This window comes from Myiozetetes cayanensis, unplaced genomic scaffold, assembly GCF_022539395.1.
Source record: "Myiozetetes cayanensis isolate MyiCay16 unplaced genomic scaffold, myiCay2020 scf18, whole genome shotgun sequence".
In the NCBI taxonomy this organism is placed as follows: domain Eukaryota; kingdom Metazoa; phylum Chordata; class Aves; order Passeriformes; family Tyrannidae; genus Myiozetetes; species Myiozetetes cayanensis.
In genome coordinates, this window is record NW_026087389.1 from 1,949,600 (window position 1) to 1,966,812 (window position 17,213).

A 17,213-nucleotide genomic window follows, 5' to 3' on the forward strand; every position below is an offset into this window, starting at 1 on the left:
AAATTTGTGCACATAAAAAGGCCATTACACTCATGATAAATGGCTACATTTCTAGTCACTGTACTGCCTTAAAACCGGCACATATAATTTCCCCAATAGTGATTATCAGCTAATTGATGATTGCAGTTTAAATCTCAACAGCGTGGAGCTTCCTGGCCCTTGGCCAAGCGAGGAGCAGCGCTGGGTCAGAGCAGATGAATCCCACAAATGCAGGATCCAGGCAGCACAAGGGATACAGAGATGGGATAACAGGAGTCTGCAGAGATAGTCAGGTACATCAGGGCTGCTGATGGTGGCCTGTGATTGCTGTGCTGCTCTCTGGCACCTCTATTTGCAAAGATGATGCAAACCCCTCCTTTTTTCTTTAATTTTTCACAGTTATAAAGCTGAAAATACTCAATATGAGGCTTCCAACAAGTCTGCCTTTACCTGCTGACCTGAATATTACCTGTTCTGATGCAACAGCAGGTAACATCACCTTTCTTCCAATGCATTAACTGCAAATAAGTGTTGCTGCTGGATACTATGAAGAGCAGCTTCTGCACAGCCTCAGTCATCACAACCAAATGCACTTATTAAAAATACAAATACTCCCCCCATAGTCATGTCCTGGCCAGCACACACAGCAGGAAATCCACATATAGGGTATGATGTGAGTCTGGCTGTCCCTGCTCAACAGGAGCAACACTGTGCACTTCAGACATCTCCATCCTGAACCCAAGACCGTTTCCATGCAGACAATCCTTATTTTTCCTGCTGTTCCTGGGTGATTTAACATCTGACTTAGCTGTGCAGGTGGCAGGGATGGAGGAGGAAATAAAGGACTAAACCAGACCTGGGGTTTGGAGCTCGGAGAACGCTCTGGTGTCACAGCACATCAGATGCTTGACGTGTTTGCATTTCAGAGGCTTTTGTATCTTCCAATTTCAAGGCTTAAAAACGTGCTTTTGGATGAAAGTCCCAGGAATTCAGAGGGAAGCTAATTTGTCTGAGGAGATGATATGCATTTCCTGACAACACCTGTGAAATGTTAGGGTTTAATTGGCCCATCCAGCTGCTGCTGATGGTAATTTTATTCCAGGACTATTTCAGTTCTTTCCTACTATTACTGTTGTAACTCTCATGTCAAAACTCCTAAGCACATTTTAAAGAGAAGCAGTGAAGCACTGCAGGAGCAGTGGCTCTCAACACCTGCATGCTCCCAGCTTTGGGGTGGGATGGTCCAGAGGCTCCCAAAAGTGCTGCAGGAGGGATGGCACCCCAGGTATCCACTGCTCTTCCAGGGGAAAAAGATGCAGAGACAGGTTTTATTAAATGGAGAAGGCAGTTTGCTCCCTCTCCTCCTCTCCCTCCAGTCCACATCCCTCAGTGAGCTGCCAGCAGGCTTGTCTGGCATCAAATTTAAATTCCTTTTTTTCTGAGCTACAGTAATTCTCCAATCCTAGTGGGCACCTTATTTCAGGCTTTAGGATCATTCTTGTTCTTTGGTGCCATGAACATTCAGCTATTTTGTATTTCCAAACATAAAACCAGCTCAGAGAGTCCTTTCTCCACAATGGGAGGGACCAGCTGGTCATGTCAGGACTAACTCCAATCCATGCAGAACCCAAGCCAAAATCAAACTTTAACTCCTTGGGAACTCTAAAAAAACATAAAATCTTCTACATTTTCCTTTTATGCACCAGCACTTACATGATGTGAAAGGGAGAACTGCTTGACATTCCTCTGTGGAATGTGGGTACACATTCCAGGACAGGTCCCAAGCCACAAATGTGCAGTTTTTGGCAATGCTACATTTACAGGATATTGTGTTTAAATACTTTCCCACCTGCACTGCAAACATCCTCACTGCCACAAACACACAGAGCTACATGGGAATGTTTAAGCAGAGGGTGACAGCATGCATTTGTGAGATGGGAATTAAGAAGGATAGGGGAAAGCCATCCTTGTCCCAGCACACACACTGCACTTTGTACGCTGTATTTATCACCAGCAATAACCTCTGTCTGCAGGAGCAGAGCCTGAGCCCACAGTGACCATGGCAGCTGTTCCTACCTCCATCCCAAAACCAGCTATGATATTTATCTCTCCAAGGAGGAAAACTAGGAAAACTATCTGAGGATAACTAATGGGATAAGAGGCACCCTCTGATTCCACAGCACAGCAACAGGGAAGGGACCCCAGTTCTGCCAAGGAGAGCATGTCCCATTGCAGCAAACACCATCAGGAGATCTCTGGCTCTGGAGCCTCACAGAGGAAAACAGGGAAAAGAGGAGCACAAAAGGAGCAGGTGGGGAAGGAAAGCAATCTGCCCACAGGATCTGATTTCATCCCCTACGGCTGCACCTTTTCCTCTTGCAGCTTCCAGCTCCACAGCCTGGCACTGTAATGCAGGCAATGCTCTAAAAAACATGCAGAAAGGCTGTTTGGCCAGGCTGGTTCAGGTGAAATAACCATGACAGGGATGGCAGCTATTGGATGTAAAAAGCCTAAATGACTCACAGCTGAGGCCAGAAAAATTACTGCCATAAACTGAAGAAATGTGAAAAGAAACCTCGAGGTTCCTGCAGGTGAGATTTCAGCCCCACACATCCCACCCTGCACCGTGAGCTGTGCTGGGAATGAGGGCTGTGCCTCAGGTCATGGAATCCCAGAATGGTCTGGGTTGGGAGGGACTTAAAGCCCAACCAGTGCCACTGCTTCTTCAACACTTAAATTGTCAGTATGAAGCAAACTTAAATATCCCTTTTTGGCTTTCCCCACTCCCCACCCACAGGAATTGTGTCAACGTGTTGGGAACAGTGACAGGCAGGAGGCTGCAGAAATGAGCCCTGGTTTTACAGGCAAGGAATTTTGGTCAGATATCACTATGTGACAATGGATCTTCTTCTAGAAGAAGTTGCTAATGATGCATTTCTATTTCTGGAACAAATGTCCTATCTCTTATCCTTTAAACAGACACATTTTAATTTAATTGTAATTGTGAATTAACATGCAAATTTATTTTTCTTATCTTCACAAAAATGACGACGATACAAATCAATTGTCTGTATAAATTTAGAAATCCTCTTTTGCTTTCTTCTTGCTTTTTTGTATTATTCCACAGACTACTAAAAATAGCCCAAATTCTGCTGGGAAATACAGCCTGAGCTCACAGTTACCGAAACAACAAAGTGCTTTTGTTCACTTTCAGGCTGCATAAAATGAGCAAAACTGGTGTATCCAGACTCTAAAATCCATTTTGTTTCCTGTCTTTTGCCAACTCTCACCATGTATTTCTTTTATAATTATTGCCTGACACTGAGAGCTGTTCCCAGTGGTGGGAAGAGCAACCTTGGCCGCAGCATCCCTAAATCCCACTGCTGGCCATGACTTTGAACCCCAGCTACAGCAGAGGTCTCCAGCCTCACTGTGAAGGGGAAAAACCTCTCCCTTTACTCTGATATAAATATTTCAGGCCACTCCTGAACTTCTGGGTGACAGCCAGTCAAAAAAAAGCAGGACAGCATCTCCAAGCCCAGCCCGGGATGCTCTGTCCCAGTCCTACCGTCATTCCTGAGGATGAGGGGCGTGGGGGGGCCCAGGACCCTGCTGTTGGTCACGCTGTTGGTCACCACACAGGTGTAGTTGCCCACGTCTGAGGCCTCCACCTTGGCGATGTAGAGGTTGCCCGTCTCCTGCGACACGAAGCGCCGGTTGTCCTGGTGCACGAAGGTGGGGTACTCGTTGAAGATCCAAGCGTAGGTGAGCTCTGGGAAGCACAAGGTTGATTGGGAAAATTGGAGATCTTTATGCAACTTGTGACACCTCTGAGCCTGCACACAGATCTCACGTTCCTGTCTCCACCAGGCTCTCCCAAAAATGATGCACTGCACAAGAATCTCACCTTTCTGTTGTGAACATCCCAACCTGACTCATGACAGAATATGATGTATTTTACAAGAGTCTCACCTTTTTGTCATGAACACTTCAACCTGACTCGTGACTCTTCTCTCACCCCTCCTTGTTAATGTTTTTTTTCCCTTTACAGCCGGTCGGGAGGAGGATGTGCCGAGCCGTGTCATCACCCACTGTATGTTTTATTCCCTGGGAATCCCCGCATCAGCAAAAAACTGAACACTAAATTAAGCAGCTGTAATCTTCTGTGTGACTAATTAGACAGTGCTCTGTGTTTTATAAGGCAGCTTTGGAAGTTATTTGGGCAATAAAACAAGAAGTGAGAGAGATGTCGCAGCGGCTGCGGAGTTTGTGGGTGAGGTTAATGCAACGTAACCCTGTTACATCTGCCAAAGTCACACTCACAAAGCTTGGGGAACTAAAGTGGGTACAGGATTGCTGCAGTTTTCTAAGGGAACACTAATTATACCAAAAATCATACTTTTATTTTAATACTCTAATTGACCTCAACTCTCATTAGGTACTTTGGGAAATATATTCTGCCCTCATCTTCCACTGTTTACAGAGAGAAGAGGCTGAATGCAGATTGTTGGCTTTTTATTTATTTATTTATTTCTAACAACAGGATTCTGAAATGCCTGCTCAGACTTTTAGGAAGAGATGATAATTATGTTTATGAGGGAATATCTAATCATCATATTTACACACGTGCATCTCATTATAAGGAGCCTCATGCTGATGTCAAGAGGATACTCAGAGCAAACAAGGTACCACTTCTCAGCCAGCTTATTATTTGCTGCAAAGTAGTTAAGTTTGGTTGTTTTTGTTGTTTTGGTTTTTTTTTTTAATTTACTCTTGGTGATCAATTATCTTGCTCCTCCAGCATCAGCCAGCAACAGGTGAATAAAAATCACTGCCCAGGGATGCACAGAGGGGTTGGAATTGGAGTGACTGTGCCCACAGCAGGTTTGCACCAAAGCCCCCCTGAGCTCTTCAATACAACAACATTTTGCATTGACTGTGGAATGGTGAATTGACCACAGAAAAAAACCAGGGTGGGATGGTCTTTCTGGATCAACCCCTGTTCCCCATCCTCCCCAGGAGGTCACACAGTCCCGTGTGTAATTACACCCTAAACCAGCAAGGGTTTTGGCTCCTGCTTCCCTGTGTGAGTCAGTATTACTTTAATTGCTAAGAACCCTCTAATTTCCAGGTTAAATATTTCACTGCTATTCTATAGGTCTGCTCTTCTGGGCTAATGATCCATTTGGCTTGAAGAGTTCTTGCCTCTTTGCTGGTGAGAGGCGTCGAGAGCCCTTCTGCTGTCGTTTTCAAGACAGCCTTTCCAACCCTATAATGGCTGGAGGAGCTTTTCCTCCCCTCTGCCTTAGTTAAAAGTCTTGAATAATTGTGTCATTTGAGCTGAGTGCCAGCTTGGAAACCCCTGGTAAGCAGGTCACAGTCATGCAGAAGGCTGTGCAATGGTGGTGATCTGGGATCCCTCCAAACAGAGCAACCCAACACAGGGGGAACTAAAAGAGGCCTATTTCTAGGGTGCCAAACATCAAAATCTGCCCCAAAGCCATCTTCAAACTATTAATTTGCCTGCATAACACTGAGGAACACAGTAAAGACCTGAAGTTGCAGCTCTGCCTTCCTTTCATCATGGCAAATCAGAAAGATATAACTGCCCAAAATACACAGAATTAGATTTTAGGAGCAGTCCTTTGCTATGTAATACTTAAAACAACTGGGTAATTGTCTCTCTCTTAAATAACATGGGACTAATGGAATATAGAGCACAGGGAATAGCACAGACTGGAGCACCTCTAAGTGCATCTGCTTGTGCAGCAACATGTAAATAAATACTGTATCAAACTCCCTTTGATTTCCTTAGAGATCCCAGTGCAATATTTATGGCTTTTCAAACTTGACGGATTTCTTTTGATAAGGTTTCACTTCCTAATTGCTCTGGAAGTGATAGACAGCTCACATCCCATAGGCAATTTGTAACAACCGTGTAAACAGACACTTGAAATAAATTCAGCCCGAGGTGGCGCGTGATGGAAACGTTTCCCAAAGTCACCACCACGGAGTCTTTGAGCACAAAGAACGAGCAGCAACAGGCACTTTGTGCTTTTCTAATTACACATTAGACTCTAATTCCTTCAGGAATTTATTACAAGCTTCTCCTTTCTAATTTGGGGTCCCTTTCATGTGATTTTTGCCTGTTTTACCACGCTTTCCATTTCCCCTTTAAAGCACGTTCAAGCAGGTCTCTCTAACCCAGAATATGACAGGAAGATTTCAGACCTGTATTTGCCAATATTTGAGCCAATTTCAGGCCACCAGCAGAGAAACCTGGCAAATGAGAGATGCAGAGATTTCTGGCAAAACCCACAGCCCCCTTGGGTCAGTTTTTCCTGATCACCTTCAGATCTCCTCACTTTTCTAAAGCATTCAATGATCAACTCAATTAAAGTCTCCCTGTGCTGCCCCCAGAATATTCTGTTCAAGACAAGAAACAAAACTAAAAACACTTCAAACTTCTTCTAAATTGAACCAAGAAGCAAAAAAAAAAAGTTACTGAAGCTGCACAGAAATTGTGCTATGAGTAATTATTATAATTAGAACCTTATGGTTTGCCAAAAAAATGTTTGGTTGCCTGTCTTGGGGAATTCATATAATTTGTCTTTGCCTTTATAAGTGCAAGAAACTCTTCTTGATTTTTTTTTTTTAAAGTCTCTTCCATAAAGTCAGGGCTGCCACTTAAAAAGGTCTCTGGGGCTATTATGGGAAAAGCTATTAAAACATCAAGATTATGGTGACCATAAAGCTGAAGAGAAGAATGAAATTTTGGAATTAGTATTAGCCAAAAAATGGGGATCATTTATCATTTTTAATAAGAGCAGTGTGGGTACAACACATTATTATTTTTTTATAGGCTTTACTGAAAGTTACAGAGATGAATCCAATCTTTTAATGATTCCCATAATTCCTGTGTTATCACCCACTATGTCACTCTCAAGTTGGACAGGCAGGAACTGCTTTTCTGTGTGAAACACAAGGTTTTCAGCATTTCCCGTCAATTGTGATGCACAAAAATTAGATTTCACTCTGCAGGGCAAGAAAACAAAATGAAATGAAGGAAATTAGGAAACCCTCCCTTTAAACTGTCCCAAGAAACCCAAATTATGGCCGCAAGAGCACAAAATTTTGAGACATTTTGAAAGGCAAGGTGAGGCTCATCTCAGTTTGTAATAACAACACATGGAGTTTTTCCTGGAGAGAAAGTTATTCCCTCAACTACTGCAGAGCAACTGGTGGTGGTGAGGAACTGGATTTAGCACTGTGATTTTATGTGATTTAGCCAAGATTCTTGGCTCTCTGTGTGTCATTGCCTGTCTGGGAAGTGCCAAACATATTTATATATTTTTATAATAAACATATTTTACGGTATCCAAATACTATAATATTTTATATACCCAAATCCTATTTTTTCCCAAATAAAACTGATTTTATTTTACATATCCAAATACCATAATGACATTTTGCTGGACAAACCTTTAACCATACCCACTGTTGTTGTAGAAACTTTATAAAAGTCTGATTTCTGGTGAATAATTTGCAGATTTCTCTGTGGTTTCTTTTTTTTTTCTTTGCTCTGATTTGCTTCCATTCCTCTCTTAAGTGGCACTAACGGGGTGTTTTGATGGCTACAAGAAATTCAGGCAATGATAAAGCACAACTGATTATCTGATGAGTGTCCCCCAAGGCTCCTCTCCACCCCCTCCACTCTCATCTGCCAACTGCACTGTGGGTCCTGGGGTTTTGGGCCATTTTTTCTCTCTCACAGTTTTATTTTAAGGGCAAACTACCTGAATTACACACTGTCCATATTTTTGTGGGCCTCCAGACCGTTTCATTACCCTGCTAGAACACCGGATCAATTTTTTATCTTCTGGTCTTAAATAATCGTGGAATAATTTAAAGGAATCAACCCGGACCAAAAGCGTCGCCCAATAATTCTCCCCTTGGCTCTTCCCTCTCCCCTCTCCATCACACAGGGCTGCCCACACAGCTCCACCTCACCACAGCTCTGGGCCCCTCAAAAGCAGGTTTTAATAAAAAGAATGATAAATAATGAAGAAGATTAATCTAAGGTTAATAATACATTTTCAGATGAACCCTCAGCTGCGCTCAGCCTGACGACACAGTTGCTCAGCAGCCAGCCAGCAGCTGGCACACAGAGAAATGTGCTGTCACGAGTGGGTAAGAATGAGAAAAACGTACAAATTGCCCAATTTCTGCCTTAGGTCCTTCCTCACAGCAATTCTCAGTGCATGCAGGGCTGTGTGTAGAGCTTCCCCCAGGGGGAATTAAAAGAGCAAGAGGTCTTCATTACCTGAAACCTAATCAATAATCACCTGTATCTGCTGCATCTCCATTCTGGGTATGTCCAGAACAGTTGAATATTTGCTGGCTGTACACAACTGACCTGGCTTATCTCTGAGGAGCAGCCTCCAGCCCCTGTCGATGCCACGGCACCGCAACGTTCACGACTATTGCTCCGTGGCATCGGGGATCCTGACAAAACTCCACCTAAAGTTCCCTCAGGGAGAGAAATCCACAGCAGCCTTTATCTGTGACTGAAGAGAAAATGTTATGAGCTATAGTCCTGGGCTGTTGTATTTCCTGCAGTTAAACAGACAAAGCTATTTTGACAACATCTGCTGGGCAGCAGAGGCCCTCCCATCCCCCTCACTGCTTTAGGGTCAGCCTTTGGAAGAAACTATTGGGTCTTTTATCTGAAAAACTTAGCAAACTGTCTTACAGGAATTTACAGCTCAGCCCAGTCCTGCCTGAAAAGAAAACCCACCAACAAATCCGACCTGCATTTGTCCTAAGGGCTTGGTACCCTCTGGACCAGGTTTGGTGTTTACTGGAACCTGTGAACCTTGCCCAGGATTAGACTTGATGCCACTTAGTTTCCCGTACTTCTGGTTTAAACTTAAATTTTTGGAGTTAGGCTCAAGCCAGCTGCTCTTGGACAAGGCTCTTGGGAAGGGTCAGTCCACCCAGCCATGCCCCTTCCCGGGGAGATCCAACCTGGAACTGCACCAACCAAGGATGACGCTGCAGACACCTGAAAAGTTGGGATGTTGGGCCCTGCCAAGGGAGACAGTGATCCACTGAGGAAGGGAATTATCACAGAATTATAGAATGGGCTGGTTTGGAAGGAATCTTGAAGATATCCAGTCCCACCCCCTGCCATGGCCAGGGACACCTTCCACTATTCCAGGTTGCTCCAAGCCCTGTCCAACCTGGCCTTGGACACTTCCAGGGATGAGGCTTTCAATTATGAACTGAAAGCTTATTTCTTCTAAGAATGATTCTGGAGCAAAACACTATCACCTCTGGCATAGAGAAGGTCCCACAGACATTAAAGGCAGCTGATTTATGGTGAAATCAAGATTTCAGGAAAACATTATGAGCACGCACCGTAACGTGCCACCTAACCCCATCAAAGCAACCTTTAAAAAGAGCAACAACACAGAAAGCACTCACAAGTGGGTGAACAGCTATAGATTTGCTACAACTTTAATTCCTCCTAATCACCCAACACCCTACTCAGGAAAGCCAGGAGATGCACCCTTGCTGTCCTGTGTGGTACTGATTCAAGCCCAGATGATTTCACAGCTTTTCCCACTGAGCAAGGTATAGATCTGTGTGATGCTCTCTCTGCTTGTAAGTTCATTTAAATGAGGAAATTCTGGTACTAATAAGAAGAATATCAGCTTGCTATGGCCCAGAGAGTGGCATCAACATCCTCCCAAAGAAACACTTATCCCCTCTGACAGACAAATATCTCCGTGGCAGATCCTGTCAGCAGCAAATGGAAAGAGGGGAGAGAGGAGAGATGGGACAGAACAAAAATAAAAGATAAAAAGGGCTGGACTGAACCTGCTAATTATGGGCAAACAACAAATGAGAATAGATACACTGTAAGTGGGCACACACAAAGCTTACAGTGATTTTTAATTCTGCACTGCAGTTTTGCTGTGAGAGAGTCAGTGCTGGCTGATACTCTCCAGGCTTGTGTTACATAAAGTGCTCCACACACCACCTGAAGGAATGACTCACAGATTTAATCCAGCAGTTTGTTTTCTGTTTAAAGTCAGACAGAGTTAGCCTAAAAATCTTTTTTGTGTGTATTTGCTTCAGTAAAGCTAAAGGTCCCTGGGCTTGTTTTAAAACATATTTCAATGTGACCCAGCTAATCCTTTAATACCAGCTTTCACTACCTTTGATCAGCCTCTTACTGGAGCTATAAGAGATTAGATCAAACCTTAAAAAAGAAAAAAAAACCCAAACTTGGTTGCAGAGAATTTTCTTCCTGCAGTGAATTAATATTATGATCAACTCCAAGGCTGAAATATCTGCCCAAACAGCATGGGGGGTTTGCCCTTTAGGGCACTGCTGTGGCACTTGCCTGTAGCACACAGGAAAAAAACCTCTTCACATATTTGATAGATAAACAGTGTTTTGATAGATAAACAGTGTTTTGATATCTACCAGCTGAAAACATCATCAGGGTTGCACATTTAGCATCTCAGTTAAACAAATCATGGTCACGTATTTAGACATTCCACCTGTGTGAGGGAACAGCAAATGCCCAAACCAACAACCCCATGGGTTTTCCAACAACAGAACATCAGCCCCACAGGAATGGGGGCTCACTCATCCAGCACTGTTGACTTCAGCAACACAGCACGTGCATCCAGGGGTCTGGAAACCCAGAATTGAGTGCAAAAGTGGAGATACACCAGTGCTAATCAAGGTTCTGCTGTGAGAGCAGATCAGCAGCCCTGGCTGCTTCTGAGAGCTCTGCAGAGACCAGCCAGAGCTGGGTTTGGAGGGAAAGGGCGGTTGCACCAAGTTAGCAGAGCCTGGGAGCACCACTCTGATCTCTACTTCATTTTATAAAGAGATCACAAGATGTTACACTCTCAGTAAATGCCTATTGACTGGGTTCTGTCAGACGACAGATTTCACTCATCTGCAGCCAAACCCTGCCTGCTCTACCCCCTTTCAATCCCATTTCAATCTTCATTTAGTGCTGCCTGCAATTGAGCAGGGGGAATGAACCACATGACTGGCTCGTAGACGATTTCTTTTTGAAGATGTCACGAGCTGTCACTGATAAATAAAAAATCCATTAATGTCATGTTCCTTATTCTTTTGGTATTTCCAAGGTCTTTACTGGAGAGCTCCCTGTGTTACAGACCCCAGCCATCCTCCCCTGTCCATGCCACCCAAATGGGGCACCAACATGTAATGGTAGGTGATGCCAACACTGAAGGTGGTAAATCACATATGCCAGTTGAAAAATGTTGGGTCCAAACTCCCGTGCCAACGTCTGTTCTTGCCTCTGACCTTGTTTTGCAACTCCAAATTCTTCCCTGCTGAAATGAGGCAGATTACACACACACCAACTCAGGTGCTTAAATTAGTGTGAATCTATAACGAGCTTGGTATTTGTGCTATTAGAAATATTTGTAATTTCATAAATCTCTCAATTAAAACGGCGCTGCATGTTCCCTGTGCTGTCAGAAACATCAAGCCAAAGCACTCCCAAATTAGAGGAGAATTTATCCTTATCCCTCATCCTCAAATATGTTGATAAACTTGTGCACAAACTGATTCAGCAGTTTTAGAGAAAGGATTATGTCAGATTAATTTTAATCTAATCCATTTCTATCTCCTGAGCAGCTTTTTACTTCTTGCTTTAAATAATTTAAACAGTGACTGTGGCACAGCATAAAAAATAAATGATGGGAGATGCACTTTAAATGGAAGTTACAACTCTCAATCACTTTTTATTTAAATGAGAGTTTCATATGCCTGATTTTAAGTTTAATGAAGCCCATTTTTGCTGAACTGTAATAATCCTCCCCACATGGAACCAGACACAGACGGATGACGCTCTCCTGCAGCTCCATGTCTGGCTCACCTACTCTGTAACTGCTCTTGGGTGAACTGGGGGCTGTCAAATGTTGACACTTCTTTCTTTGGATTTGGGGACTTTCCTGCTGTCTGAGGACATGTGAGTGACAGCCACTATTAAGAGGAAAAACTGATTAATTCAGATATTTTTGTTGTGGCACTGTTTGCTCTCCTCGTGGTCTTCTCCATCTCCCACACATCTCATCAGCATCCCCCTCCAATGACCCACAGCAAGTAAATCCTGTTTGAACTTCCCATGTTCCCATTCCTGGAAAGACCCCTGTGAGCTGTAGAGCCCCAGCTCGTGGGAACACCAGCTTGCTGTGGTGTTTTCCTGCTTGTTTGGAAATTGAGCCTTCCCTCCATCATTCCCTGCATCCTGCAAGCAGAACCACCCATGAATAACACAGCTGAACTGCTGGCCATGATCCAGGGAGGTTTGCAACACCTCCTGGTCCATTCACATCTACCAACACCGACCCCACTGCCACAGTCACAAATGTGCCAAATGTATCTCTGACTCGTCCTAATGCAAAATATGTCTCTGATTCCTTCCTCTTTTCCTTTCCCAGCCAGTTTACCTGCTCATGTTTTCACTCCAGCCTCTGGAGTGATCCATGACAGGCTGCTCAATGACCATGCAGCATTTTGACAAAGAGTTGAACCAACTTACAACCAGCTTAGCAGATTTTTTGCTTGGTTTCCTAGAGAAATGGAGCTTTTACAAGCATGGTGCCCACCCAGCTGTGAGATACTCCTCTCTAAATTAGCTTCTCACTAATTGGAACCAAATCTGGCCAAGCAGCAAAGGCTTACAAGGCATTAAGGCAGGAGAGGAAGAGGAGAAATTATGAGTCCCTTAACAAGGAGAGGGCAGGGGTAGCTCAGCCCTTCAGGAATCTGCTTGGCAAGAGGCACCTGCCCCATCCTGGGCATACAGGTTGTGGAGGAAGCACATTTCTAAAAAGTTCTGGGCATCCCACACTGATAGAAACAGCAGGAAAATAAAGGCTGAATATTAAGGTTAGTGTAGTGAAATGGGGGCACAAAATGCTCCAGGATGTAAGAAATACACCAGGAGAAGTATTCTTATCCCAACAAATAAGTAACAGGATTAGTAGGATTCAACCTTCCATTCCTCTGAAGTGGGAATGGAAACCACCCAACTAGCAGTTGGGCTTGATGATCCTTGAGGTTCACTGCCAGCTCAGGATATTCTGTAATTCTACAAAACACACCACAAATACTGAGAATCCAATATTTAACACCGAGGGGAAGATGTTCCTCAAGGCTCTTGCCCAAAGCCACCCTGAATTCATCAGCAGCAGAAATAAGAGATGGATCCACACAGAGGCATTGGTGCTACCTGGGCAGAATGAAATGAGCCCCTGCTATCAGGGAGACATTCCTTCCCTTTCCATCACCTCTTTCAAGGCTGAGTGTTTTCCAAAGTTTTCCCCCAGACTTTGTTCGTGGGGACTGTGAGGACTCCGACAGAGAGAATTACAAACGTTCCTTCCCATTGTTACAGCGGCTCTGATCATTTATTAATCATGTATTAATTCTTCATAAGTGACAAAAGAAAAGGCAGTGTGACAGTTTTCAGAGAAGAGAGAGAAATAACTGCAGAATTGGTGCTACAGGATGGGGAAGAAAGGGGCACAAATATCTGACAGCAACTGAAGGAAGCACTCCCTGCCAAGCAGCAACGCTCAGGGGGTGAAAGCCCCACACACTGATCCTCTGATGGTGTAAAAATGCCTAATAATTGCCTTTTTCCTTCTGCACTGTTCCAATTAGCCTTCCCAGGTTCCTCCCCTCGTCCTTGCATTGTATAAACACCAAGGAACATGAGATGTGATTTGGGTGAGAGATTCTTTCCAAGGCAACCCCCCCAAACCATTCATCACACTGAAGGCCATCAGCCACACTCAAGAGCCAAAACATTCCCACTCTTTCCAGCCCATGAAGTGTCCATCATCACTTGAAAAGAAATCATAATGAAAGCAGTGAAAAAGTGACCAGACAAGTAAACGCACACTGATCATTTCTCTGCAGAGCCCAGAAGTGGTTTCAGCGTCACTGTAATCAGTAAAGTGCTTTCTGAAAACATGTCTGGTGTCCACACTTCACTACCTACCATACAGCATGAAAGGCTGAGATTGAGATGGAATCAGAATTGCCATCTCTGCTGTCAAATGCTAAAATTTAGTTAGTTCTGCTTGATTAGGCTGTGCAACAGAACTAAAAGTTCTCCCAGATACTGGGAGGGGGAAAAAAAAAGGCAGGAGAGAATGAGAAAACCTGAACACATCCATTATGTGAAAAGATGGGAGAACAATTCTCTGTCAACATTTCAGCTCACAGACAAGGACTCCATGGCTGTGTTTCCAACAGGAGTAATGGCATCAGATAGGAAAGAGTTATGGGAACAACTGAGCTTTAATGAATCTCCTCCTCTTTGGGAAGATGGAATTTCCCAAGTGCATGGAGAACATGGGCTCTGCAGAGAGACAGCAAACTGATCTTCCTTAAATCCTGCCTTTGTTCCCTCAAGGAGACACAGCTCCAAGATGCCCAGGAAGGTTGTCTGACTCCACAGCAAGGTGTGCAGGGAGCTGAGGTTAAGGATAGAAATCATGTTGGGGAGCTCCAGTTCCAGGAGCTTCACAAGTAGGGAGGAGAAGACACGTCTTGTAAAAATATCAGCATGTTTCCATCTGCACATCTAAGCACTTTGTTATCTAAAAAAAAGCAATCAGTTGATTTATTCCTTGCCCAGATTACTGAGATAAAATAGGAGTGAGAACAAATACGCTCCAGATGTGGGGAGTGGTGGTAGGAGCTAAGGACAGAGAGATCCCAGAGCAGGACACACCTCTAGGGAATGCAAAGGAACAGAGAACTCAAATAATCCAGTAACTGAGAGCTCATTTTTGCCAGTTCTCTGTGTACATTCACCGCTTCTCCCAGCACTCAGAGATCTCCATCTCCACAGGGTTTTCCCACGAGGGCTGGAAGGCAAATGTCGTGAGAACATCGTGTATAGATCTTCCAGAGATGAACCAAGAGGAATCCACAGGAGGGGGGAGCGAAAGAAATCCTAAAAGACAAGTCCATTTATCTTCCCGAAGAAGGGAGGGGGAAGGATTTACAGACTCATTTGTTCTGCATGAGGATGGGGGTGCTACCAGCCTGTCAAGAGGGCAGAAAAGACTTTCCAGGACTGTATTTTTTTTTTTAGTCTCTGGACTCAAAACGAAATGCCAGGGATGTTAGGAAGAACTTGAAAACTGCAGTTGTTAAAATATTAACAACCCTGCCTTGACTATCAAATAAATCTAGTAAAAGTGGCAGCTAAATTACTCAGTTCCCACAAACTTCAATGAACAGAACTATTTGGCACAAAAAGAATATTTTGTCTTAATATTTGGAGATAAAAGTTAAAAGGACGGTGACCTCCAAATACTTTTCCCAGGCGTATCCCCTTTGGAACACAATTCAGAGCCCTGAGAAACACAAGGGAGTGTTTGCTTTGGTTTTCCCCGAGCTTTTTGTTTGTTTGTTTCAATCAAGTTTATCTCAACAAGAAACCTATCTCGCCAAATTTGATCAGTAACACTGAACAGAGCAAACAAGGAAAGGTAACCTGTTTCCCCTGCAAAGCTCCTCTCAGAAGGAAAAGATTTTCCCCAACAGCTGAACTTGAACATTATTTTACATTTGAAATGGTTAGTGGTTTCTAAATTAATCAAAATGGTTTAAAAATACAACAGAATGGAACACCTAGGAAAAATCAAAGGCTGCTTTGGTTGTGGTTTGTTTGGTTTTGGCTGGCAATGCCCCCAAGTTGATCTGCTCTTCCAGATGGTCCAAGGAGGGGGTTCATCCCCTCTAATCTGCTTTTGTGACACCCACACAGTACTGTAAGAGGGCAGGGATAGATGGGATATTGGGGATAAATCCTTCCCTGGGAGGTTGGGCAGGCCCTGGCACAGGGTGCCCAGAGAAGCTGTGGCTGCCCCATCCCTGGGAGTGTCCAAGGCCAGGTTGGACGGGGCTTGGAGCACCCTGGGCTGGTGGAAGGTGTCCCTGCCCATGGCAGGGGGTGGAACTGGGTGGTCCTTAAGGTCCCTCCCAGCCCAAACCAGTCTGGGACTCTATGGCTGATCTAGCAGGGCTTTGAAAACAAAAAGCAGTAGAGCACTGGTTTGTGGTATCCAAATTCTAAGACATGCTGAGATTCCTTAATGAGTCTCCATAAAAAGTCATGGAAACTTTCTGATGTTCTTTCAGGTCCAAAACCATTACTGGGGCTCAATTACTGGGGACTGCCCAGTTAATGCTGTGGAAGTGGCCAGTGGCTGTAAATGAAGCCCCTTGTGTTCTGCATCAAAACCAAAGCCAAATTTTAGCTACACTCGTAATTTTAGGATTTTTGCCTGTTTTTTCTTGTCCATTTAAATACCCACATGCTCATCATGCTCCAATTCCATGTTCCCAGAGCAATGTTTACTCTCAAATGATTTCTTCTGTTGAGCTTCACAGGTAGAATGGTTGACACACAACCATCATCAGGCTTTTGATTAAAGGAACAGTGGAAATAATGAGGGAACACCCTTTACATGCAGGGTAATTACCTCAGAAAAACAGTAACAGCCCAGGTAGGTTTCTGCAAGTCCATTAGTGCAACAAAAAAAGGAAAAAAAGGAAAAGAACTGAAACTTCTAATTTGGGGGACTGGGAGGGAAGCAGAGATTCAGATGCTGAATCTCCAACTCATATTACGCTAAAAATCAGGACAATACATGGAGATGCCCAAATTGTTCTGTGCAAGCCACATGCAGCCTGTTTGTTGATGCTGAGAAAAATACTTGTCCATCATTTGGACTCGTTCTCAGGATGAATTTCTTGTAACATTTGAACAATAGGAAGCTCTTTATTGGGCATCATTAAGAATTAAAAACACAAAGAAACCCTCAACAACTCATGTCTGTAGGCCAACAGAACTTCACTTTTAGCTGCCAGCTCCTTGGAAATGGGTATTTCCAGGCAGCACAGTCTTATGGTGAACTGCAGTTGAAAGGCTCAAGGTCTGGATGTAGCATCTTTTTAATAAAATCCACAATTTTTAAGACCAAGGCAACCAGGGGATGAGAGGAAGTTATTCCCTTCTCATTTACTACTCTTTTTCTACCAAATTTCCCTGGGGGGCTCTAAGCATTGTCACTTGACCCACCTAAAAATGGAAGAGACACTGGCCCTCCTCAGACACTTTGGAAGTCTTTCCCATCACACACAAATCCTGA

The 17,213-nt window shown here is 43.9% G+C and overlaps 1 protein-coding gene across 3 annotated transcripts in view; it reads right to left on the reverse strand.

Annotated features, from left to right (window-relative positions):
* Positions 1 to 17,213, reverse strand: part of LOC126638932 (contactin-4) — a 269,307-nt gene that overhangs the window by 65,051 nt on the left and 187,043 nt on the right. For all 3 annotated transcript variants that reach the window (XM_050313252.1, XM_050313250.1, XM_050313251.1), the window contains one exon: positions 3,548 to 3,751. In XM_050313252.1, the coding sequence (XP_050169209.1) occupies positions 3,548 to 3,751 (204 nt within the window). The remainder of the gene's footprint in view (positions 1 to 3,547; positions 3,752 to 17,213) is intronic.